At 33.2% G+C, this 25,099-nt stretch overlaps 3 protein-coding genes across 3 annotated transcripts; 2 read left to right on the forward strand and 1 right to left on the reverse strand.

The window, feature by feature from the left end:
- Positions 1–4,086: 4,086 nt before the first annotated feature.
- On the forward strand, positions 4,087–5,795 carry LOC132600804 (dof zinc finger protein DOF2.1-like). Its single transcript, XM_060314203.1, has 2 exons — positions 4,087–4,371; positions 4,875–5,795. The coding sequence occupies exons 1-2, from the start codon at positions 4,336–4,338 to the stop codon at positions 5,670–5,672; spliced, it is 834 nt and encodes a 277-aa protein (XP_060170186.1). The 5' UTR covers positions 4,087–4,335; the 3' UTR covers positions 5,673–5,795.
- Positions 5,796–7,798: 2,003 nt separating this feature from the next.
- On the reverse strand, positions 7,799–10,116 carry LOC132600806 (dof zinc finger protein DOF2.1-like). The gene is made up of 2 exons (XM_060314204.1): positions 9,786–10,116; positions 7,799–8,815 (listed from the first exon to the last, which is right to left on the reverse strand). The coding sequence occupies exons 1-2, from the start codon at positions 9,819–9,821 to the stop codon at positions 8,006–8,008; spliced, it is 846 nt and encodes a 281-aa protein (XP_060170187.1). The 5' UTR covers positions 9,822–10,116; the 3' UTR covers positions 7,799–8,005.
- Positions 10,117–24,113: 13,997 nt separating this feature from the next.
- Positions 24,114–24,665, forward strand: LOC132643814 (uncharacterized mitochondrial protein AtMg00810-like). The gene is made up of 2 exons (XM_060360340.1): positions 24,114–24,311; positions 24,405–24,665. The coding sequence occupies exons 1-2, from the start codon at positions 24,114–24,116 to the stop codon at positions 24,663–24,665; spliced, it is 459 nt and encodes a 152-aa protein (XP_060216323.1).
- Positions 24,666–25,099: the final 434 nt, after the last annotated feature.

Below are 25,099 nucleotides of genomic sequence, written 5' to 3' on the forward strand. Positions count from 1 at the left end.
TGAGATTGGTTAGTGGCCGAAGCTATCGAAGTGCTAAATTCAAGGAGTAATTAAAGTTTTTGTGTGCGCCTAATAAACCGTGTTCACTCAAATGTAAGGGGGTCCCGAGGAAAAATATATAGTTACTTTAAAGTAGCTGTTTTCGTCAAGCAGCAATCAGAAATCAGTATGACAAAATTCTCTGTTTGATATTAGGGATGATATTATTACCAAAATTTCCACCAAAAGAAAGAAAAAAGGAAAAACCAAACTTGGGAAAACAGAAATGTCCTGATTGTCCATTACTACAATGAATTATGATGACGCAGTGCTTCATACAAAAGTGGAACAGTAAATTAGTTGTACATACGGTTATTAATTTTAGGTAGACACAACATATTTGTCCTTGTCGGATTCGCCAATGTTGTTTTCATATGAACATGGAATCGTGTATCTCAACTATGAGTATGAAATATGAATTGGAGTACTAGAGTACTATATTTGTATCATTTCTTTTTCTTCAAGCACAAACTTGTCCACACTCTATACAGCATCGTACTATGATTTAACTTACTATATTGGACCACGTACGTGGCAGTAAATTGAGAGTAAGCTTTGTTTGTAAACAATGAGGGGGGAAACCGGAAGCATATATAAAAACAAACAACAATAATGGGGACACATGAATTATATAGGTAGTGTTATAGTGGCAACACTTATACCACCAAAAATTAGGGGGAACGTAAATAATCATTCATTCTTATTTATAGGTTCCTGGTTTAGATTTTCGATATGAAATTGTCTTTTATGAGTAATAGTGGTCGATTAGCGTTTAGACACTATGTTTAGCATAATATTTTCAATGTAAAACCTAAACTTAGGCGTAAAATTCACTAAAATTGAAATAAATAATATGAATTCATTTTTTAAAAATAAAATGGTAATATGCTAAAAGTCTTAAAGATTAGAAAGATAAAATAATCCTAGATCGGCCTTAGGTAGGGACCAGTTTAGCTCCCTCGATTCTTCTATTCAAAATTATAAGTGGTGTTAGGAGAACATGAGCAGTGGCGAATTCAGAATTTTCATTGAGGGAGTTCAAAAAATAAGAATGTAGTGCCTAAGATTTGAACTTAGAACCTCAACGTGAATTTTGAACCACTGAACCAGCCTCTTATATTATTTTTAGGGCATTCCAATTCTATATATGCACATTAAAAACAAAAACAAAAAAAAAACCTTATCTATACAGTGTAATATTCGGGTGAACATCTTGCTCAGACCCTGGATCCGCCCTTGAACATTAGAAGTCTTATTATCAAGGATCGTGATGAGGTGGATAAAAAAAAATCCATTCTTAATTGTAGGTTTCAAATTCGAATCCTAAATCTTGGGAAGGTAAACAATCTTAATAGAGAGCATTTTCTATGTTTTCATGATCATCATATGTCCCTTTCAATTACAATATTAAAGTACAGCCACTATTAACATCCTATTGTTTTCCATTGACCCCATTAATCACCGAACAGTCTTTTCTTTTTCTGATTTTTTTATTTTATTCGTGTTTAATGTTTTGTCCTTATAGTGTAACATTTCAAACAAATACGATTCAAAATTATTTTTAAGGAAAAAAAGGATTAAATTTACTTGTATACTATTTGAAATTGGATAATTTCATCTTTCGTTGAACTTTTAATTTAATAGTATTCCCGTTATTAGGAAAACAGATCTCATTTTTTTTTTAATCTTGATTCCTATTGAAACTCTAACTTGAGGATAATTGTAAATAGGGGGGATTTTAGGTATTAAAATTGGGGCACGTGAACACATGGTCTCTCTGTAAAATTAGATATTATATATATATATATTTTTTTTTCTAAAATTAGTATAATACTATCTATTGGAACTCATAGTACAAAAAGGCTAAATGGTGCACCCACTTAATACATTTTTCCCTTTTTTTTTTTTTAGTGGTGAACCCATGTTCCAGAAATCCTAAATTCGCCCATGATTGTAAACCATATATTTAGAGATTGAGGGGAATATATGTATAGACCTTTTTTCTCGAAGGGACATATGGAGTTTACCATTTTCACACTGGAGCTCCATTCATGTCAAGAACAAATACGAGATAATTTACTAACGGTAAAATTATGAATGAACGGAAAGTGTAATAGAGAGCAAAATTAAGAACTTCGTTTAGTACGGTGAAAAATTAGGATATATCTTTCATATACTGTTCAACCTTACAAACATTAGACTGTCGCGTAACGTTTTGCATTAACTTAAAAAGTATTGGACCGTCATTTACCGTTTTCTCATAAAATTTTCAATTTTGATTAAAATGAATCTTTAGCCCGTGGTCTGAAAGGTCTATATATATATATATATATATATATATATATATATATATATATATAAAGAAAGTCATTTACTAAATAGTTAAAAAAGGGATCATTGATGAAAGTTGCCCAGTAGATATAATCGAGCCTCAAAGTGATAATAATTCTTTTTTGAAAGAGCGAGAAACGTGATTATAATCAAATATTATTATATACACCAAAAATTCCATGATATATAGAGAAGTGGAGTGAAAGAAACCTTCGTTGTTAGCATGCAAATGAAAATTCCTGTTAAATAATTCTTAGCCTAACAGAAATGACATGAGCAAACACTATAGCTAGCTTTCAAAACAGGACAAAATATGAGAAAGCCATAGATCACAGTTCTTTTCTATTTTTTTTTTCATTTTGTCCCTTTTTAAATTAAATGAATATTCCATAAAATAATCCCAAGAAAAAGATTACCGAGTAATTAACTGGCGTATGGAAGGAATCTATATAGTGTTTAAGTGGGGACCAAAGAAATGGGCAAAACGTTTACGACCCCATACGTATAGTTGCATTTCACACTCAAATGGGTCCCACAAACAGACTTAAGGGGTCGTTTGTCAAAGCTTAAATTATTAATTCTGAGATTATAATACTGAGGCTAATTTATCTCATTTAGAAGGTGGATAAAATAATCTCAACTTTGATGAGATATCCCACCTTATTCCTCATACCAAACGATCCCTTAGGGCTCGGTTGGTATGTGATATCAGAAAAATAATCCAGGTAACTGATAGAAGTATTGTTCACTCTCTATTTTTGAGAGGTAACTTGCAACTATAGTATTAGCTAGGCAATCAAAACAGAACGAATAAAATATGTCCTAAAATGAAAAAAATAAATTGAGCTGGCTAAGCATTTAATGACCAATAAAAATGAGAGCAGAGAGTGATTCTGTAAACGAATGCATGGGAGCATTCCTGATCCTAATCGAATCAGAAATTCCAACAACCCAAAAAATCAACAAAGCTGTTGGATGTAGCATGTTCATGAACTAGTAAAGTGATTTATTTAGATGTTTTAGAAATTCTTTCATCTGAGAACCTTCCGCTCGTATTTTTTAAATAGGTGTTTCAAAAATTAACTTTGAAAATTAAAAATCACAGGACAAGAAGTGTTTTTTCTTGAGTAGATTTCTCTGGATCTAATTTGAACCGATTGAGCCTATAAATTTCGAATATGAAATAATATACATCACCACAAAGACTTATATCCTAATTTTTTTTTTAAATGGCAATTCCTAAAAAATAGAGTGTTTATACACTCATGCCGTAGAAAGATCTCCTTGCATTTTTATTTAAGAGTCTCGCTTTTTTTTTTTTTTTAGTTTGTTTCAGAATAATGCCTTTTTAAAAAAATTGGTAACTCTCTCATTTCAACAGACATCACAAGAATCAAAAGACGTTTAATAACTCTTATTTTTAAATTCATTGTCTATGTGAGCTTATTCATATTATCGGTGACAAATTCGGATAAAGAAGATAGTTACGGTAAGTTAAGTGTTAGTGTAAAACTTTCATACGTTTTTTTTTTTTTTTTTCAAATTACCTTTGTAATGAAAGGAAACAAAGAAAAATGTAAAAACAAACTCTCACTAGAAATTTCCATTCTGTCTGTGTATATGTCTGAATATAGCTTTATGTGCGTGCTAAGATGCCTAGATAGATGCACACATTTTTCGTACAACCCCTTGATAATCATTACACCATTCTTTATCTCTCATCCATACTACGACAGGTACTGTACTGAACCCAACCCCACCCCCATACCCTATTTCCATTTGCTCTACATTTTTTTCTTCTATATATACACATGAGCTTGAGTTAGACGGCTATAAGTTTTCTTCTTCTTAGCTTGTGTTCTTTTTGGTTTCTGAATAGCCCCACAAATTGGAAGAAGAAAAAAAAAAAAAAACTTGGAGAATTTAATTTGACCTGCTAAATCTTGAGAGTGTTGATGTGCATGAATGGATTCTTCTAGTGTACAGCATCATCATCACCAGGTAAATATTATATATAGAGAGAGATGTAAAGTATAGTGTTATTACCTTAGGCAAAATGATGGTTTCTTTCTTCGTTATCATTCTTAATTTGTCTTGATCACTTTACTGGGGATCTTCTATTCTTTGTTTCTTCTTCCTTTTTTTGTGTGTTAATAACTCTCTGTTTGCATACTTAGCCTAATACAACAACAACATAATGTTTCATGAAAAGCAATTTCCAATTGATATTTTTGAATGTAAAAGCGAGTTACCCGTAAATCCCTTGAAAGCATGTAAGCTTTTATTTCAACTGACTATCATTTAGCAAATTTGTCAATGATTCTAAGAACATTGTTTGAGTTCTTTGAATTTTATTGACTCTAGTATCGATATGAATAAGTACTGTATTGCGAAAATTCATCATAAATTGACAAGTTTTAAGCTTATGCTTCTTTATGTGGACTTGGAACCAGCAATGTGAGCGACCTAGTTCTCATCTCTCTTTTTAATTGGTACTCTTACAGGAAATGTCATCCCAAACACTAGAAAGCATGTTGGTATGCACAAAACCAGAGCAAGAAAAGAAACCAAGGCCTCAAGATGAAGCACAAAAATGTCCAAGATGTGACTCTGCCAACACCAAATTCTGTTACTACAACAATTACAGTCTTTCTCAGCCCAGATACTTTTGCAAATCTTGCAGAAGGTACTGGACTAAAGGAGGTACACTAAGAAATGTTCCAGTTGGCGGTGGCTGTAGAAAAAACAAAAAAACATCCTCAAAGAGATCAACCCAAGATTATAACAGCCCTAATAATCCAATTATATCTTCCTATGATTCCACCACTGATTTGAGCCTAGCATTTGCTAGACTCCAAAAACAGGCAAATGGGCATTTGGGAATTGATCAAGAACATAATGATAATAACAATATTATGTCAATGATGTATAATCCTAATGCCCCTTCTAGCTTTCTTGATGCACTAAGGGGTGGTTTTCTTGAAAGTGCCCCAAATGGATTCCACCAAAACATGTATTATGGGAACATGGGGCAAGTAGAAAATGGAGGATTAGTGGAAATGGGAATGAATTATGACCAAGAAATGAGTGGTACTACAATGACAACACTGAAGCAAGAGATTTGCAGCATGGCAAGAGATCAAGGTGAGAATAATAGTAGAGTTTTGTGGGGTTCTCCATGGCAGATTAATGGAGATGTAAACATGAATATGGGTGATTTTGAATCTACAAACAGGCAAAGTTGGAATGGATTTGAGGATTTTTCTTTTCAAGGACTTTCCAATAGTAGTATCATTGTATGAAGAGTGTATTAGTCATATGACTCATATTACATGCCTTAAGTAATGTATCTGACTCATATTACATGCCTTAATTAATGTATGTATTAATATTAGTATTGTAATTTCACTGTCAATTTTTTGGAACCAGCTCCCCTCCAGTATGGTATTTCTCAAGTTTGTGCACATCTATTTTCATTAAACCTGTACTGTCCACTTGCAAATCCATTGATCAACAATTGTCTAACTAAAATAATTACCTTAACCATGGTAAAATCAGTAGATCTCAATGTTTAATACTTATCTTATTGGCAGCGTAAACATAAGGTGAAATCTTGCTGCCCAACTTGGTTCTCATGTGTTAAAGATGGAAATCTAACTCAAGATACAAATATAAAATTGCAGGATGTTTCATTAGCAATCCTTTTTTTTTTTTTTTTCAAATCACTTCAGCAAAATATAACTAAGGCAATTTTTCCTTAGGAGTTGTAAAGCAACTCCTAACTCTCCATAGTATAACGGTAGCTACTAATGTCTCAAAAATGTCCTTGGCGCATATGTCAAGTCTCCTCCATCGCATTCGTGACATAGCCCTCGCGATGGTGAAGACCAAAATTTTCCCTTTATCCTACACTGATCGCGATCTCACTTCTCGCGATCACGATGCACAACTCAGTCCTCTTTTCGGGTCGCGACTTGGTGACCGCGATCGCGATGCACCAGGTGATAGCAGAAAACCAAACATACCAACATATCCCAAAACATCATATAAACCGAGGGAAAGTCTCAAAATATTACTCTCACCGTCCTAATTTATGTAATACATTTCGGATCTCGTCAGTTAAATTTTTTTTATTTTGACCGTGAATCCAGACATACAATCTATAAATTTTCTGAAAAATAATTTACATACTTAAAAACTACATAAAAAGTACTATAAATCACAATAATTAGCAGTTTAAATTATTTAAAGGGCATACGAATAAATCGCGATTAAAGATTTTCTTGTTTGATTCTCTAAAAATGAAAAATATCACATACATTGGGATAGAGGAATAGATGCATTTACCAAAAATGAGAAATTGGGTTGTTACATTCTCCTTCACTTAGCGCAATGTTCATCCTCAAACAACCTGAAATCATTCCTCGTTCTGCCCACAAAATTTCTGTCCAAAAATCATTTTCCATACTGTATACCTAAAAAAAAGATAATTTTAATGTGTAAGTTTTTGGTGAAGGGCTTCGAATGACCCCATTTTGTCCCCTACCTAGGTCCCTAATGCAAGTTCGTGGGTGGGTGGGTGCGTGGGTTATGAGTTGGGGTAAACGATAAGATCAAAGGATATATTTGGCATTCAAGGAAAATACTGTCAAATTGTCCAAAAGCAAGCTCCCAATTGTCAATATCAGACATTCAGAAGAAAAAACATACCATATAGCATAAAATATTCTTAAATAATAGCATAAAATATTGTAAAACCTGTCACGCCCAAATCTTGAAGTAAGATTTGGTCTGGCAAGAGAAGAAAATCTATTACGAAATTAGTGCTCATGCTTCACTGAAATTCCAAAGCTTAGAAAGAAGAGAGAAAGTCCCAACAAACCCTCAATTATTATTTAATTATTCCTCCATAATATTCGTTCAGTTTTAAATAATCATCGGATCTACCTTAAAATAAGAAACAATCATCATAGAATATCTTGAAAACAAGCTACCGTCCATTTTAATAATCTATCATTTGATGACTAGGTACAATAGTACCAGCTTGTAAGTTGAAGATAGTGTTCAGATTTCACAGATCCAACTGTGAAGCATCAATGTCTGATTTTAATCTGTCACATTCACTTTTCCTTAATCAAACCAACATAGTAACTCCTTAGATAAATGGATGTCAGTTATTTGCTCCTTTTTATTACTGACTAACAAATTTATAGGAAAAAAACACTTTTACTTACCAAAATATTCTAGAACTTGTGAGTTTTTTTTGGTAAATAAACGATGATATTACTAGAACTTGTGAGTATTTAACATACCATAATTTATAACATTTATATAGTCATAAGAGTATTTCAGATATATAGATGAGGTTTTTATTCTAAGACCAAAAATGGAGTAACATCCAAAATTGGACAAATTTTCCAACTGAATATAAGAGATCAAAGTTTAAGTTTCACTAATTTGTCCATAAGTATTAGACAAACAAACCTAAGACATACACAGCTCATGAAACAAAAAATGATTCAGCTGAATGATAACAATTGACACAAAGTTCATACATATTTAAATTAAGCTGATCTAAGAATGGAAAACTCTATGTTTCTTTTTTCCCTTTGTAAAGAGGTTCTTCTGATATCTATTACATGAGAGGGCTATTTAGAAATCCATGCCAAGAAGAACCCCCAAATCCATTCCAACTTTGCCTATTTGTAGATTCAAAATCTCCCATATTCATGTTTACATCTCCATTCATCTGCCATGGTAAACCCCACAAAATTCTACTATTATTCTCACCTGGATCTCTTGCCATACTGCACATTTCTTGCTTCACTGTTGTCATTGCATTACTGGCAGTATTTGTAGTAACACTCATTTCTTGATCATAATTCATTCCCATATCCACTAGTCCTCCATTTTCTACTTGCCCCATTTTCCCATAGTACATGTTGTGGTGAAATCCATTTGGGGCATTTTCAAGAAAACCACCCCTTAGTGCATCAAGAAAGCTAGGAGGGGCAGTAGGATTATACATCATTGACATATTATTATTATCATGTTCTTGATTAATTCCAAAATGCCCATTTGACTGTTTTTGGAGCCTAGCAAATGCAAGACTCAAATCAGTGGAGGAATCATAGGAAGATATTGGTAGTGTGAGAGGATTATGAGGGCTGTTATCTTGGCTTTTCTTTGATGATGATTTTTGTTTTTTTCTGCAGCCACCACCAACTGGAACATTTCTGAGTGTACCACCTTGAGTCCAGTACCTTCTGCAAGATTTGCAGAAGTATCTAGGCTGAGAGAGACTGTAGTTGTTGTAGTAACAGAATTTTGTGTTGGCAGAGTCACATCTTGGACATTTTTGTGCTTCATCTTGAGGCCTTGGCTTCTTTTCTTGCTCTGGTTTTGTGCAAACCAACATGTTTTCTAGTGTTTGGGATGACATTTCCTGTTAGACCACAAATTAAAAAGAGACATTAGTAATACTGAGACGGATTCAGGATTTTAAATTTATGAGTTTCTTTGGCAATATCTAGTTAACATACGATAATAATCAGACCAGCGAACTGAGTTTCAAGCTAAATATTCTTATACATTTAATCAATCTTTTAATACATGTACCTGATAGAGGCAAAAGTTATTGAATCGTGAAGTAGATTCGCCCTAGATTAGAACTTAACTCTGCCACTCACATTTTTGGTTAATTGTTGATTTCAAGTTCATATAGAAAAGTGTAAATTGTAATACTATTAGTCAATTTATGATGAATTTCACAGTACAGTACTAATTCATATAACTACTAGAGTAAATCCAAGTACCTAAATAATGTTCTTAAAATCATTGATCAAATTTGCTAAAAGATAGTTTAAATAAAAAGAAAGCTTACATGCTTTCAGAGGATTTACGTATACCTTGCTTTTACATTTAAAGTATCTATTCAAAATTACATTTTCTCTAGATTTCCTTTCTTTTTTCTAACAGGCTCTCTTGAATTTTAGCAAGATCCGCCAAACAGTTTTTTTATGCAAATAGAACATTAGTAAAAGGAAAAAAAGGACACCAAACTCAGCTTAAATCAAAAGAAAAGAGAACTTAAAACTAAAAGCAACACAAGAAGTTCAGATCAAGTGAATTAAACTAATTGGCTCACTAATCTTGATAAGAAAAAGCTATTGGACTACTGAATTAGGATTTAACACAAATGAAGAACATTAGTTATTACAACCATAATTTTTTTAGCTTCAATAGAAGACAAGGAAAAAGACACAAATTAGAAAGGAACAAAAAAACATAGAGAGAAATATGAAGACACAAAAAGAGAAAGAAAAAACAAACACTAACAAAGTAACCAAACAAAGAATGAAAGAAAGAAACCATCATTTTGTTTACATCTCTCTCTCTTTAAGTATAATATTTACCTGGTGATGATGAAGCTGTGCACTAGAAGGATTCATTCATGCACATTAATCAGCTTTGTAGCTCTCTAAAGATTTAGCAACTCAAATTCAATTCTCCAAGTTGCTTTTTTTTTTCTTCTTCAATATCCGGGGCTATTCAGAAACAAAGAACAAAAAGATTGATCTACAAAGCTTCAAGAAAACCAAAAGGGGTTGATTTGAATAGAGAGAAAAAGAGAAGAAGTAATGCAAAAGCTAAGAAGAAGAAAACTTATGGCCGTCTAACTCAAGCTCATGTGTACATATATAGTGAGAAAAAAGATAGAGATAGAAAAAGAGGTATGGGGTGGGTGGCGGAGGGGCTGGGTTCAGTAAGGTTAGATTTCGATCACTTACTACAAGAATAATATACTCAATATAATTTTATAGGTGAGATCTAGAAAGTGTGTCATGAATGTACGCACATTTTATTCTTATTTTGTGAGGATGAAGACTATTTTCGATAGATCATATATGATCACTTAACTAATAAGATATTATTTTTAAAAAAACACTTTTTTTCTTTGAAGAAAAATATTTTATTCATGAACTCATTAAATTTCTTGATGTTTTTTACAATCTTCACAATATCTCCTTTTTTTAATGAAAATGCTAGTAGTATTCTTATTTCCAATAGTATGCAACTTACTTTAACTCAAAACGGAAAAATCTATTTTCATATAAATTTGACTATAAATTTTAATTAGACATGAATTAAAATACCAATCTTAATTAATTTTAATTTCTTACAACTTTAAATTATTATTTTTAACATTCTTGATTCTGATTTTCTTCAACCAAAAAAGTTATTTTTTAAAATAATAATAATTAGTTGAGTGATTATCTTTGAAATTAGCTAGGCGTGGTATAGACGGTATGAGAGTGAAAAAAATGGTGTAATGATTACAAAGGGATGTACGAGAAATGTGTGCATCTATTTTATCTAGGCATCTTAGCAGGCACATAAAGCTATCTTCAGGCATATACACAGAGAGAATGGAAATTTCTGGTGAGACTTCCTTAGATTTTTCTTTGTTTTCTTCATTACATTGTCGATTTAAAAACAATGGTGTTAAATTTATATTCAATGATAATATAAGGAACTTTTTATATGATTACTGCAATTTAAAATGTGATAACTAAATTTGTTACTATTTATTTGATTGTGTAATTATGTTTTACGTTATTAATGTATAGAGCTTAAAATCATGTACTATTAGTTTAGTCATTCGAAATTTACTCGACTGATTTAAATTTATCCTAGACAAATCTACTAAAGAAAGAAAATACTCCTTACCAAGAGACTTTTAATTTTTGAAGCTTAAAACCTCTAAATAGAAGTGAAAGAATTTTATTCACGCAGATGTTATTTATTCATGGTAATTTTACTTGATTTTGTGCACAATTAAAATATATATATCACTTCATCTGAGTTTAAGAATAAAAGGAAGTTTTTTTAAAATTTATTGTCTAAGCAGACCTTTAATATTTGTGTGACTATACAAATATTTATTGAATTCGGAGACATAATTCTGAACATATGTATTGAATATTTATAAATATAGTTTTAAAAATAAATAACGTGTAATATGTTTTAAATTCTTTTTGGCGGCGTAGGCATCCGCCTTAATTTCCCCTTATTAATATATTCAACTACAAGAAAGAATTTGGTCTGTTTTTGGGACCCATAGGACTATAGGAGTGTGAAATGCAACTATACAAATGAAGGGCCTATATATTTTTCTGCCCTATTCTTTGGTCCCCACTTACACACTCCTTTCCATACGCTAATTACTCGGTTGATCTTTTTCTTGAGACTATTTTATGGAATATATTTAGTCAATGTATAAAACGACAAAAGGGAAAAATAAAAAAGAAAGTGATCAATGTCTATCTCATGTTTTGTCCTGTTTGAACGGTCTCCTAGTGTTTGCTCATGTCATTTCTGTTAGGCCAAGATATAATTCAACAGGAAATTTCATTTGCATGCTAACTACAAAGATTTCTTGCACTCCACTTCTCTATCATAGAAATCTTGGTGTATATAGTTTTAGATTATTATATTCTTTTGTAGTAGTTTTTTTTGCTTTACTATATATAGGATAAGTGGTGGCACTACTAAAAACACGCATTTCCGGTAGAACCTGTCAGAAGTTTACTCGTCGAAAATGTTTTCAACGAACTTTTCGTTGGAAAATCTATGTTTCTGATGGAAATATCCCTTGAAATTTTGCATTTTTTTCAGAGTGGAATTATAATCGAGAACTAAAAACAGTGAGATATATCGATCGATGATAGGAATGTGTAAGGATCTTCTTTCTTTTTTTATCTAGTTCAATAAATTAAGCAAGACCATTTTCCATTTGCTTGTATGTGCAAATTGTTAATTAGCCAAAGTCCTCTTCCCATTAGCTTTTTGGTTCCTGTTAGATGGATACATATAGATTTACGTTAGTTTCAAACAAGGTGTTTTCAAGTGTTATTTGAAGAGAATCTTTGAAAAAGCAAAAAGGTGAAAATAAAATGTGCTAATTTGAGTTTGTATTTCAAATTAAAGTTTTCGGTATACTCAAACAGGTACAAAAAGAATTACATTTAGGAACTGAAAGTACATATGATGAAATCTCTCCATCCAAAGACTTTTAAGTATATTTCATCTCAATTAATTATCAAAGCAAGAAAAAGTTTATTTTATCATCAAATGATAAAGTTTCAAAAGACCTAGATCAAGATTTTTTTTTCTCATAAAAGAATACAAGAAAATGATGAATATTTTTCCTCAGAAAGATGGAACAACGTTTTGGCTCTAAACAAGCAATCCTCATCCTCTCCCAACCCCACCCAAAAGATAAAAGAATGAAGAGCACAAAACTTTGTTTGGTTATGGTTAATTTAAAAATAAGGAAAAGGTGAAGAGAATATCAAACTTTCTCTATTTAATTTTTGACTTGAACAATATGAATTCACAATATTTAAATGTATATTATATAGAATCCCCATTCATTGTTACAAGGATGTAATGTGTACGATACGAATTTTGCACCCAATGATTTAAGACCAAAAAAAAAAAAAAAAGACCCTAATTTGCACCTTTACTAGTCCACTTCGTTCAGTTTTGCTCTTTGTTAAACTTTTAGTTCATTCATAATCTTGTCGGTTAATAAATTATTTCGTATTTATTCCTGTCATTCTAAAAGAATTCCAACGTGAAATAACTGGACTGCACATGATCTTCAAATTTTTTGAGAAAAAAAAAAATCCCCACAACTTTTGAGTTTTGACTATGATTTTGAGTTACCCTAATTAATGTTGGAGCTTCAATCGGAGCCAAAAAAAAATAAGAGCGATAATATTGAAATATAAAGCCAAAGATAAAGAAAGATGTCCAATTTCGGGCGTTAAGCTCTAAGCAAGAAAATAAAATTTGAAAGAGAAATTACTGTTGGCTGAATAATGTAATTGAAAGGGACAAATCACGATCATGAAATTAGACAAAGTTGGCCCGCATTCTACTGGACATAAGACTTGCATGTCTTACTTTTATTCATCGGTGCTAGTTTAGAATCTCAAAGGTTACCATGTATTCAGAATAATCTATTAATATTATATTTGTTCTTTTAGGATTAAAAATATCACCCAACTTTATTATTTCTATCAAAATATACTGAACACACTTTCTTTCTTCTTTCCGAGTTGACATAACATGTCACATAAAATTTTATTTTTTGATATTAAATTTATTTAACGAATCAAATCCATTTAACTCAACACAACTCAAACCTGTTGAACCAACCAACCCGTTTGGACATTTAACTATTATAATTGATCGGTAACATCTCAACTAGGAGTGTACAAAGAAAACCGACAAACCGCACCAAACCGATAATCCGAGTCAAACTGAGAAAAAAACCCTGACTAGTGATTTGGTTTGACTTGATTTAGTATTGAAAAAAACAACTGTTTGGACATGATTTGAGATTAGGTCGATTTAAAGTTGAAGTTTTGTTTGAACATGCAATTTAGATTTCTTAAGTTGTATTTTTTTCTCATAAACATGAAACCCTACAAGTTATAAAAACTATCAAAATTTTCCCAATTTTTATGCAACCTTACCAAATGAACAAATCATAGTTCATACTAAAATTAATACGCTACTAGAAGACATTTCTAAAAAATACAACATCTATTATCGAAATTTAGTTCAATTACTAGGAAAGAAGGAAATATTCAAATAGTACAGTAATGCATGCTATTCAAACTCTTTAATTATTATCATTGGTAGGTAATCTCTCAACCATAGAAAAATCGAGTACAAGAATGATTTGCAATTCCATATGATTATTCACGACCATCTGTTGGATAAGTTAAAATATTAGTGTACCAGGTACCCCCCCCCCCCCCCCTCCCCCGCCGATGGATATTGGTGTCATATGTCGTGAAAAAAAGTGTTCTTCTTTCTTTGTTTAATAATTTATTGGATATTTATTTTTGACCTAACTTATTTGGATATAATTGGCATTTAAAAAAATTCTGTCTCGAGGATAAAACGTTCTCTATTAAAGAAGATTTCATATCCAGTGCAGTATTCAATTTAAGGTCCAAATAAATTCAGATTTGCACTGAAAAGGCTCACTTGGAGGAATAAATGCTCCTAGGCCTCAGCTACTAAAGACAAATTCATACCCAAATCAGGCGAATTCAAATTTTAAGTTCTATGAATTCAACCTTAGAAATTTTAGCATTGAATTTACTGTATTTATATAATTATGAATTCAGACTTTTTTTGCAATTTGAATAGAATTTTGTATATAAATTTATGCTTCACATAAAAAAAAACAGAATGAATCTGATACTGTATATCATAACTTTATATTTGCCTTTATGTGACTTGATGAAACTTCTCATTAAGAATAAACGAATACTTAAGTTTTACCCGAATTTTGGTTTTATAAATGTTCTCATTATAACACTACATAATTCATTTGTCTTCATTATTCTTGTGTCCTTTACTATGCTCATCTTCATCATTGTTTTAAAGGCAGTTTGGTGCCTAAAACATTCTGCGTACGGTTTAGGAAAGGGCCGCACCTCTTAATCTACCCTGATGTCAATATTGGTGGTTGTTTCCACTGTGCGAACCCCTAACATTTAGGTCACATAGAAATAATTTTACCGTTGCTCCAAGACTACTCCTTATTGTTTATAACTAATAAAGTTTACTCTCTACTTAGTGCCACGTAGCCTTGTACAAGTTAGGATCGTAGTACGTGCTTCATAGTGTGGACAAGTTTGTGCTTGAAGAAGACGAAATGATACAAGTATAGTAATACTTCATACTCATAGCAACGATTATTCCATGTTCGAATGAAAGCAACCTTGGCGAATCCGAGAAGGACAAATACGTTGTGTTTACCTAAAATTATATTGTGCTACCTAGGGCTGTTCACAGTTTTGGTTAAAACCAAAACCAAACCGAATAAAATAATCGACATTTGGTTTAGTTTGGTTTGGTTTGGTTTTAAATTTGAAAAACCGATAATATTTGGTTTGGTTATGGTTATAGTAAAAAATAACCGAATAAATAACCGAACCAAACCGATAATTATATACATAAAATTTATAATTATTTATATGTATAATATTAGCTTTTCATAAATAATTAAAGATATTTTATACCTTTTAATTATTAATTTAATTTTGGTCTACTTATTTTTAAGGCCCATGTCTTAAAAGAATATGTCCAACAATCTAAGCCCAACTCTAATAAGTCGTAAGCATAAGGGTTGTTTGTATTTTGAAACCTCTGTTTGACTTGTTCTTTTGAATCTAAACTGCGTTGCAAGTTTGGTCCACCTGATTCACCCTTGTGGGCTATGAGGAAAAAAGAGTTTCATAAGAAATTTGAAGAATGTAGAGAGAGAATATTTGAATTGTCACGGCTAGTCATAAACCGAACCAAACCGACAATAACCAAACCGGTGGTTATTATTTTACTTGGTTTGGTTATGGTTTTAGACATTTAAAAACCGACTAAATTGGTTTGGTTATGGTTTTAACCAATAACCGACTCAAACCGAACCATGAACACCCCTAGTTCTACCTTATCTCTGGACAACTGCTGTTCTCCTTCTGTCTCATCATTCATTATAGTAATGGAGTATCTCGACATCTCTTTTTCTCCAACTTTGCTTTTCTTTTCTTTTTTAAGTGAAAATTTGGTTAATAATATAAAACAACATATCCAGCGTAATTTCACAAGTGGAGATCTGTAGAGGATAGAGTGTACACATACCTTGCCCCTGTCTTGAGAGGTAGAGAGTTTGTTTCCGATAGACCTTCGGCTCAAAGAAAAGCAATTCAAAGCAGTTTGAAAAAAAAAGGGGGGGGGGGGGGGGGGGGGGGGGGATGAAAAAGCCACAACAAAATACTACAGAAAGCATGAAATTTTTTTGGTAATAATTGTTGGAGATTAAGACTTCTAGTGAAGCATAAGTTAAGCAGGAATAAAATTGTGTACTGATTAGGATGATGACTATGTATATCACTAGTATATTCTGTGTATACCTATAGTATATCAGCTTGAATAGGACACAAACATGTAGTTAGAAGTTAAGTAGGACTATACTACTGTCATGTTGATCCATCAGTGTACTCAAGCCTATATAAAAAGGCTATTTATATATAATGTTGATTATCACAAGAAATGCATACAAAACTTCTCTTTTCCTTCTATGACAAGTGAATCTTCTTTACTTGGTTTCTCCTCGTTGATCCAGTTGAGTACTTTTAGAACTTGCATGAGTTGCATGATCTGAGTTCTCCAAATTAGGTATTAGTAGGCTTAAGCTTGATTGGACAAACAGCAATTAGGTGATGCAAGGAGGAAGTTGACAGTGACATAGAGGTTGAGTTTGAGGCCATTATGAAGAGATTCCGGGAGGGATTAGATGCGCAACTTTTGCTTTCTTTAATGCTCTGATACTATGTAGAAAGCACAGTATAGAAAGGAAAAGAGAAGTTTTGTATATATTTCTTGTGTAATCAACATTATGTGTATATAGCCCTCTTATATAGGCTCGAGTACACTGATGGATCAGCATGGCAATAGTAGAGTCCTAATTAACTTCTAACTGCATGTTTGTTTCCTATTCAAGCTAATATACTACTAGTATATGTTGACACCTAATTTTGTCCCTCCTTTATTTCAATTTATTTCCTGGAGCTTCTAATTTATTGACGAGCTAAACACTTTATTTTCACTATTATTTTTATTGCTACTACTATTAATATCGTTACTTTCATTTTCACTATTTTTACTATTAACATTACTAGCATTACTTTATCACAAATTTCAAAAGGGTTCGTCATCATTTTATTTTCGGATTTTTGTACTCGTTAAATTAATTATACTTTATTAAGTCTTTATTTTCTACATACTAATCACTAATTGTCATCACATAATATATAATTTAATCACGTAGAAGGTGTAGAAGTCAACTACTAAGAAGCCCAAAAGGAATTAAATTAAAGGAAGAAAAAAGGCCAGGCAATTCGGAACAAATCGAGTCCAATAATGGCCCAAACGAAACACTTTCATCAGCAGCCCATTACCCATTACAACTCACCCGATCCAGCCCACATCTTTTACCCGACCTGGCCCATTTTCGTCTTATTCATCAACACCTAAACAAACCCTAAACAAAAGAGAACAGCGCCGCAGCTTCTCTCCTTCCTCTCTCTCTCTCTCTCATCTCTTTCCTTTCTCAGTAAGATCCAAACCGTGCTCAGCCATGGCAGAGCTTTGCCATGCTATTTTCGTGCAATACGCAGTCCCTCTCTCTTCTTTCCTCTCCTCTCTCTCCATTTCCAGCAAAAGCTCAGTCCTCTTTAGCCATGAGCAGGCTTGTCTACTACATTTTGATACCAAATTTTGTCTTCCCTTTCTGTTACATGCACGCGTTTGTCGATTGAAAGGGAAGTGTTTGCACACTCTTGCTTCAAGACACGCGACAATCTCCGAAAATCAGAAGTAGTTTTCCATTTTCGGGTAAAATGCAAGTCCCCTCATCTCTCCTCTTTAATGGAGTCAACACAAAAACTCAAAATAGGTTTCAAGTTTCTGAGAAAAAATCGATCGGCAGAGATTCGATTCTTGACTTCAAACGGCTCCTTGAACTTTGTTTGGAGCCAAAATCTCAAGTTCAAAACAAAACCCTAGCCTTTATCACCTATAAAAATGACTTTGAGTTCTCAGCCGAGGGAGAGGATTTTTCATTTTTATCAACATTATTGCTTAAAAAAAAAAAACTTTCTGGTGAGTTTATATCCGAGATTAGGATCTGTTCGTGAGTCGAGAAGTAGATTCGAGACCTCAACGTCCCGTTCACTGTACTCGGGAAAGGTCAGTAATGCACAAATTTCATCTCATAAATTTTCATTCCTAGTTTCATGTAAATTGTTGTTTGGTATGGATGTTGATACACTCTGACTTTATATATTCTACTGAAAAGATTGATTTGAACCTTAAGGATTTTTTGGGGGGGTTGAAAATTTCTTGGGGATAGTTAATCTAGAATGCGACACTACGACATGATCTGTATATGTGTTTGTTGCTATGTGGTCTAAACCTATTCATTATTTAATATAACAAGAATGAGAGACAAACTTGAACTTGAGATTTGTTCTGGATTCTGAGGGAGTTTAGTACATGTTTTGGAACAGTTTTGGGATTCTTTGTTACTGGATGAACGTACCACTGCCACTTTCTTTAAATTAAGTAAAATAGATTTGTCGTGGGTGTGATCTGTCTGATCCCTTTTGAGTTCCTCAACGTAGTTTCCGATTTAAGCTAAAATCATGACTCAAGCTGGGTTAGGATAATTAGATGCTATAACAGTTCTAAAACATTCCTTCGAAAATAAGGATAGGCTTACCTAAGTTTGTTTTCCTCGCCTTTTCATATTTTGTTTGAACCCTAGTTCTGATTTGCTTGTTGACAATCTATTAATAGTTTAGCATGACTGAGTTTTCTTTTTATAAGCTGAGGAGTTAGTTTTATCTATTAGTGCAACATGTATGCAAAGCATGAATTCGTTCCTCCCGTCGATTTATACTTCGATACATTAAACTTCCAGACTTGCCTGCTTGATTTAATATTAGTTTTTCCCCTGCCTATGATCATTGTTAGGCTTAGTTCATTTCCATCTTGGTTTGAAAATGTTGAAGCATTAAATGTAAGTCTTGTTTGGCCTGAATTACTAGGATATATCTTAATGTTTTAACAAGGGTTATTGATAGTCAAGTTAGTTGAACCCATATTTCATATCTGTTCTAATATCTCTCAAACAAGTAGACTGAAACTGATTTTGGCATATTTCCATCCTAAGATAACTTTAAAAGTCAGATTCTTTTCATATGTTCATTGGCCTAAGTATAGTAACAATGTTGGTTGTTAGTATGTTTCTCTTCTCTTCTATTTTAATTAAACATGGTTATACAAAGTAGGCTGCATTAGTTTTGCCTGTTTAATACTGTTTTGATAAAGATGTGTATTCTTTCAATTTAATACTCTTCCTTTTTAACCTCAGATTTTGCCATTCTCTCAGTTAAGTCCTTGTCTAGAATCTGGTTAACTAAGCTCTGACAGATCTTTCAGTTTGGCTAAAAACCATAGTATCTGAAAATAAAAGCCCACAATGGATTGAATGCCTGAAAAGGCTTTTTCTCCTCTTACCTCACAATGGAATCTAGACTGTCCCCTCTGTTTTTTTTTCGTTTTTTTAAACTTCGACTATGCTTGCTGTTTGATTAATGGATTCAGTGTTTGTGCTATCTGAACCATCGTCGATTAGTTCTTTTACAGTATGAATCATCCTTATACTTGGTATTTTCTTCCTTTTCTTCGGCAAGTTGCATCGCAAATGGTTAATACTGAATATGTCTCTAGTATTTCCTATTTTTGTTATGTATCAAGTGTCTTACATTATTGTTGAACAAAGAAATTCCTACTGAACAAACTAGCTGGACATTCTAGAAATGGTGAACTTGGTAGACATTAATTTGGAATTAATTGTTTGTTGGCATCTGTTTTACTTTGTTGAGAGATTAAATTTCCCTTTGCTAATCCTTCTTATTTTCCTTTCTTTTCCTTTGCATGAACACCGGAGCCGAAGAGTTTCACTTTGGGACTCAACGACACTGGCATTACGCGAAGCCTGCACGTTCTCCTTCCTTCTTGCCTTCAAGCTACCGTTCAGATGTCGAATTGCAAAAAAAGGGGGTTTTATCCTCCCGTTAAAGCCGAACGTGGCTGTTGATTATTCCGCTTATTTCAGCTTGTTGCATTTACTTGTGTGGGTGTGACTAACTGTTTATTTTCAGCCATATGTTTACTGTTAGAAAAGGTTGATACATTTACTTTAATATCAACGTTGGATAGCGCTTAGTAGGTGAACTCGTCGTTTAAAATAAACCAAGAATTTGAGTTGTTCCTAAGTCTCATACTTTTCTACTTAAAAGAAAGGAGCGAAGCATGACCCGATTCAAAAGAGTTAAAACTAAATGAGTTTAGCTTTTGGCCACTCTTCTATTTTCAAAAAGGAAAACTATTTCATTCTTAATATTTTGACTCAAGACTAATCTACTAATTCCCACTCCTCTTAGTTTAAATCAATTACCTTATAGGTTAATACATAATTTTTACAACTTACACTTAGCCTAATTAATTCACCTAAGTCCGGTCGGTTAACCATTATTAATGGAATTTAAAGGATGCCTAATACCTTCCCTTTAAATTAGTTGAACCCGTACCTAGAATCATTTGGTTTCACAGACTTTTAAAACGGAGTTAACTTTAAAAAATAACTTTAATGAACTTTAGGTGTCCTAATTCACCATAAATAATTAGGTGGCGACTCCTGTACTTTAATTAACCCCGGAATTACCGGGCTGTTGTAAACTATTTTGACTTCGGTTAAAATACGGTATAGCAGTATACATGAAATATACTACTGATATACGCAGGATATACATAGTCATTATACTAATCAGTACACAGTTCTATTCCTGCTTAACTTCTGCCTTACTAGAAGTCTTAATCTCCAACATGTTGAAGGGAACTTCAGGTACTATGACTGAGGAAAGTATGTATCTCATTGTTGGTTGTTCTACAACCAAAGAGATGTGGGAATGCTTAGAAGAAGCATATCTTCAAACAACAAAAGACAAGGAGTTTCAACTGAAATAACAACTGCTAAACATCAAGTTGGGATCTAAGAAACTTGATGAGTATCTGAAAGAGTTTAAAGGAATATGCGAAAAACTTGCTGCCATACACAAACTTGTTGATGAGGATATCAAGGTGATCAACTTTGCTGGAGGTTTAGGTCCTAAATACAGGACTTTTAGAAATTTTATGCTCGACAAGGAACCTTATCCTACACTCAATCGATTTGTCAATACACTTAGAGGCTTTGACATAAGAGAAGATGATGAGGAAGTGTCTCAGGAAAATCACAACATGGCCTTCTTTGCACAAAAAGGCATAGGTAGAGGCAGAGGTAATCATAATCAGATTAGAGGAACTATAACTATAATTCCAGAGGAAAAGGTTTTAGACCTACTGGACAAAACTGCACTCAGAACAATCAAAGTGTGCAAGGTTCAAATCAAGTCAATGACAAGGATAATGCTTGTTAAATTTGTGGTAGGAATAACCATACTGCTCTTAAATGTTTTTACAGATGGGACTACTCATATCAAGCTGCAAAAGATCTTCCACAAGCCTTAGCAGCATTCAACTTGCAAGGCACAACAGCTGAGGACAATGCCATGTATGTACTCTGGAGCAACCAATCACATAACCAATAACACAGGTAAGCTATCTGATCTTAAAGTTTACAATGGAACTGAAAAGATAATTGTTGGTAATGGATCACACTTAGATATCACACATGTTGGAAATACTACTAAGTCTGGATTGAAAGTTAAGGAGACACTAGTAGTTCCTAAGATAAATAAGAATCTACTATTTGTTAGCAAGCTTGCAAAAGACAATTCATGTACTCTTGAGTTTAGTGAATCTGATTTTGATGTTAGGGACAAGAAGTAAGGGAAACAAATGGCCAAGGGAACTAAGAAAGGAGAACTCTATGTACTGGAAGATAATAATATTTTTGCTTTGACATCAACACCAGACTAGAAGAAGACAGATTGGATTTTGCATGCTAGATTAGGCCATCCTAGTTTAAAGTCTTTACAATTTTTTAATAGGAATAAGTTCATAGATGTTAAGAGTTGGAATAAAGTGCCTACTATCTGTACTAGCTGCCAGTCAGGAAAAATTTGTAAATTTCCTTTTGCATTGAGAAATAAAAATTAAGAAGGAACCATTGCTCAAAATTCATGGTAATATATAGGGACCAGCTCCTGTTGAATCCTCTCAGCATATGAGAAACTACATTTTGTTTGTTGATGATCACACAAGATACAGTTGGTTATATCCAATAAAAAAGAAGTCTGAAGTCTTTGAGAACTTTGTTAAGTTTCAAAAGATTGTTGAAAAGTAGTTTTCAAGGACATTTAAAATCTTTCAATGGTTCAATCTTTCAACGTATTCTTCAAGAACCTAAGATGGTTGAAAAGATGATGAATTCATTAAACACTTGGAAAACTGTGGAATCATTAGACAAATGTCATGTCCTAATAATCCTGAAGATCTCTGAAAGAAAACATAGACATATATTAGAAACTGGTCTGACAATGCTTTTTCATGCAAAACTACCTCTATTTCTATGGGTAGAAGCGTTCCTCACTGCTGTGTTCTTGATAAACAGACTACCATCTTAAGTTCTTAAGAATAAAATACCTTTTGTCATGCTTCATGGGGCATCTCCAGATTACAATTGTCTTAAAGTGTTTGGTTGTAGGTGGTATCCTTATAACAAGAGTCAGACAAAGTTTGCACCAAAGACTTATCCTTGTGTGTTCATTGGCTACATGAGTCTACAAAAAAGCTATAGGTGTTATCAACCATAAACTAGGAAATTTTTTGTGTCTAGACATGTGATATTTGATGAGCACACATTACCATAAGTGTAACCAGAACAATTTTCTCCAAGTACCTCTACTTACATATCTACTTTCCTTGAGTTTTTCTCTAATGTGCAGGATAAGTATTTGCCAAACAGTGGTGTTGCTATCTTAGGGGAAGTGTTGGACAGTTCATCTAACCATCGTCACACTATTGATGTTCCAGATGCTAATGTTTATGAAGCAAACTCACTAGAAGTTGATGTTCATGTAGCAGACTCGCCTGTTGCAGATCAACATGATGATCACAGTAATGCTGATTCATCAAGAAGTGATCATGACCTCAGCTCAGATGGTGAAAGTGAGAACCTTGATGATGCCAATGTACAGAAAGTTGATTAAATTACTATATCTGATCCACAAGGCATACAATTGGAGTTGGATCTATCAAAGTGGTTCAATACTGAGAGTAATCTGAATCCTGAAGCTCTCAATGACACATAAGAGATCATAGAAGAAGAAGCACAACCTCCTGATAATGTAGAAGGTCATCACATGATGACAAGTTTTAAGACTAAGAAGGTGCCAATCACTCATGCAACACTGATAGCAGCAAATGATGTAGCAACTACTGAGCCAAAAACGGTGACTCAAGCACTCATAAATCCACATTGTTATGTTGTTATGAAGTAAGAACTTGATGCATTACATAATAATGAGACATGGACTTTGATACCTAGAACAGCAGAAATGAATATAGTTGGATCAAGATGGGTGCTCAAGACCAAACTAAAGTCAGATGGTTCTATAGATAGACACAAAGCAAGGTTGGTTGCCAAGGGATACTCTCAACTTGAAGGAATTGACTTTGAAGAAACATTTAGCCCTGTGGTTAAGGAAAATACTATAAGAGTAGTGTTATTAGTTGTTGCCAGTCTGCAATGGCCCATTAGACAACTTGATGCCAAAAATGTATTTTTGCATGGACATCTGCAGGAAGATGTTTATATGGCACAACCACCATGTTTTATTGATTCCATATCTGCTCTCTTAAAAGGCATTATATTGTCTTAACAGGTACCTAGAGCCTGGTTTGACAGGTTCAGTATGTACTTACTTTACCTTGGTTTCAAATGCAGTAGAGCAGACTCATCATTGTTTGTCCTACAGTGCAAAAAAGGTAATATCCTACTCCTCCTGTATGTTGATGATATAGTGGTTACAGGAAGTTCTCTTACACATATTCAAGAAGTAATTACAACACTTGGTAAGGAGTTTGCAATGAAGGATCTTGGTCAACTACATTTCTATTTTGGAATTGAAGTTATGTACTTTGATGGAGGTATTCATCTAAATCAAAGTAAATATGCCACAGAATTGCTCAAGAAAACTAACATAATCGTAGCCAGGGCAGTTGGCACTTCACTTGCACAAAAGCATGGTTTGCATGAAGCTAAGGGAAGTCCTGTCAATGCTTCAGTATATAAAAGCATTGTAGGTAGTCTTCAGTATCTCACACTAACTAGGCTAGACATAACTCATGTAGTGAATCTAGCAAGCTAATTCATGCAGACTCCAAATAGTGAGCACTTTCAGGCTGTAAAAAGGATCCTCAAATATGTCAAAGGAACAGTGCAGCTTGGACTTACATTGATTGCAAAATCACCTCTAAGGTTGTATGGCTTTTCTTATGCATATTGGGGAGGATGTACTACAACAAGAAGATTAACTACAGGATATACAATCTATTTTGGTGCTAATTGTATTTCATGGGCATCTAAGAAGCAGCACACAGTTGCAAGATCAAGTGCTGAGGTTGAGTACAGACACTAGCCTCAGCTGTAGCTGAGATTACATGGATAACATATATCCTTAGGGATATTTGTGTCACATTGTTAACAACTTCAATACTGTTTTGTGACAATCTTAATGAACTCTACATAACTATGAATCCAGTTCTACATGCCAGAACTAAACATGTAGAGATGGATTATTATTTTGTTCGAGAAAATGTGGCTAGAAGACAACTTATAACACACTTTGTGAGATCACATGACCAGCTTGCTGATATTCATACCAAGTCACTTACAAAACAATAGTTTGCAAGTTTTAGAAGCAATCTAGGAGTGGATGTTCCACCTCTCACTAGCTTGAGGGAAAGTGTAGGAGATTAAGACTTCTAGTGAAGCAGAAGTTAAGCAGGAATAGAAATGTGTACTGATTAGGATAATGACTATGTATATTCTGTGTATATTAGTAGTATATTC

The sequence above is a fragment of the Lycium barbarum genome, chromosome 6, assembly GCF_019175385.1.
Source record: "Lycium barbarum isolate Lr01 chromosome 6, ASM1917538v2, whole genome shotgun sequence".
In the NCBI taxonomy this organism is placed as follows: Eukaryota; Viridiplantae; Streptophyta; class Magnoliopsida; order Solanales; family Solanaceae; genus Lycium; species Lycium barbarum.

Excerpts from the sequence above, each read along its gene's own strand:
- LOC132600804 (XM_060314203.1), top strand. The coding sequence starts at position 4,336 with ATGGATTCTTCTAGTGTACAGCATCATCATCACCAG. Across the intron at positions 4,372-4,874 it reads TACAGCATCATCATCACCAG|GAAATGTCATCCCAAACACT; the intron begins GTAAATATTATA and ends GTACTCTTACAG.
- LOC132600806 (XM_060314204.1), bottom strand. The coding sequence starts at position 9,821 with ATGAATCCTTCTAGTGCACAGCTTCATCATCACCAG. Across the intron at positions 8,816-9,785 it reads CACAGCTTCATCATCACCAG|GAAATGTCATCCCAAACACT; the intron begins GTAAATATTATA and ends GTGGTCTAACAG.
- LOC132643814 (XM_060360340.1), top strand. The coding sequence starts at position 24,114 with ATGAAGGATCTTGGTCAACTACATTTCTATTTTGGAATTGAAGTTATG. Across the intron at positions 24,312-24,404 it reads GAAGTCCTGTCAATGCTTCA|ACTCCAAATAGTGAGCACTT; the intron begins GTATATAAAAGC and ends TAATTCATGCAG.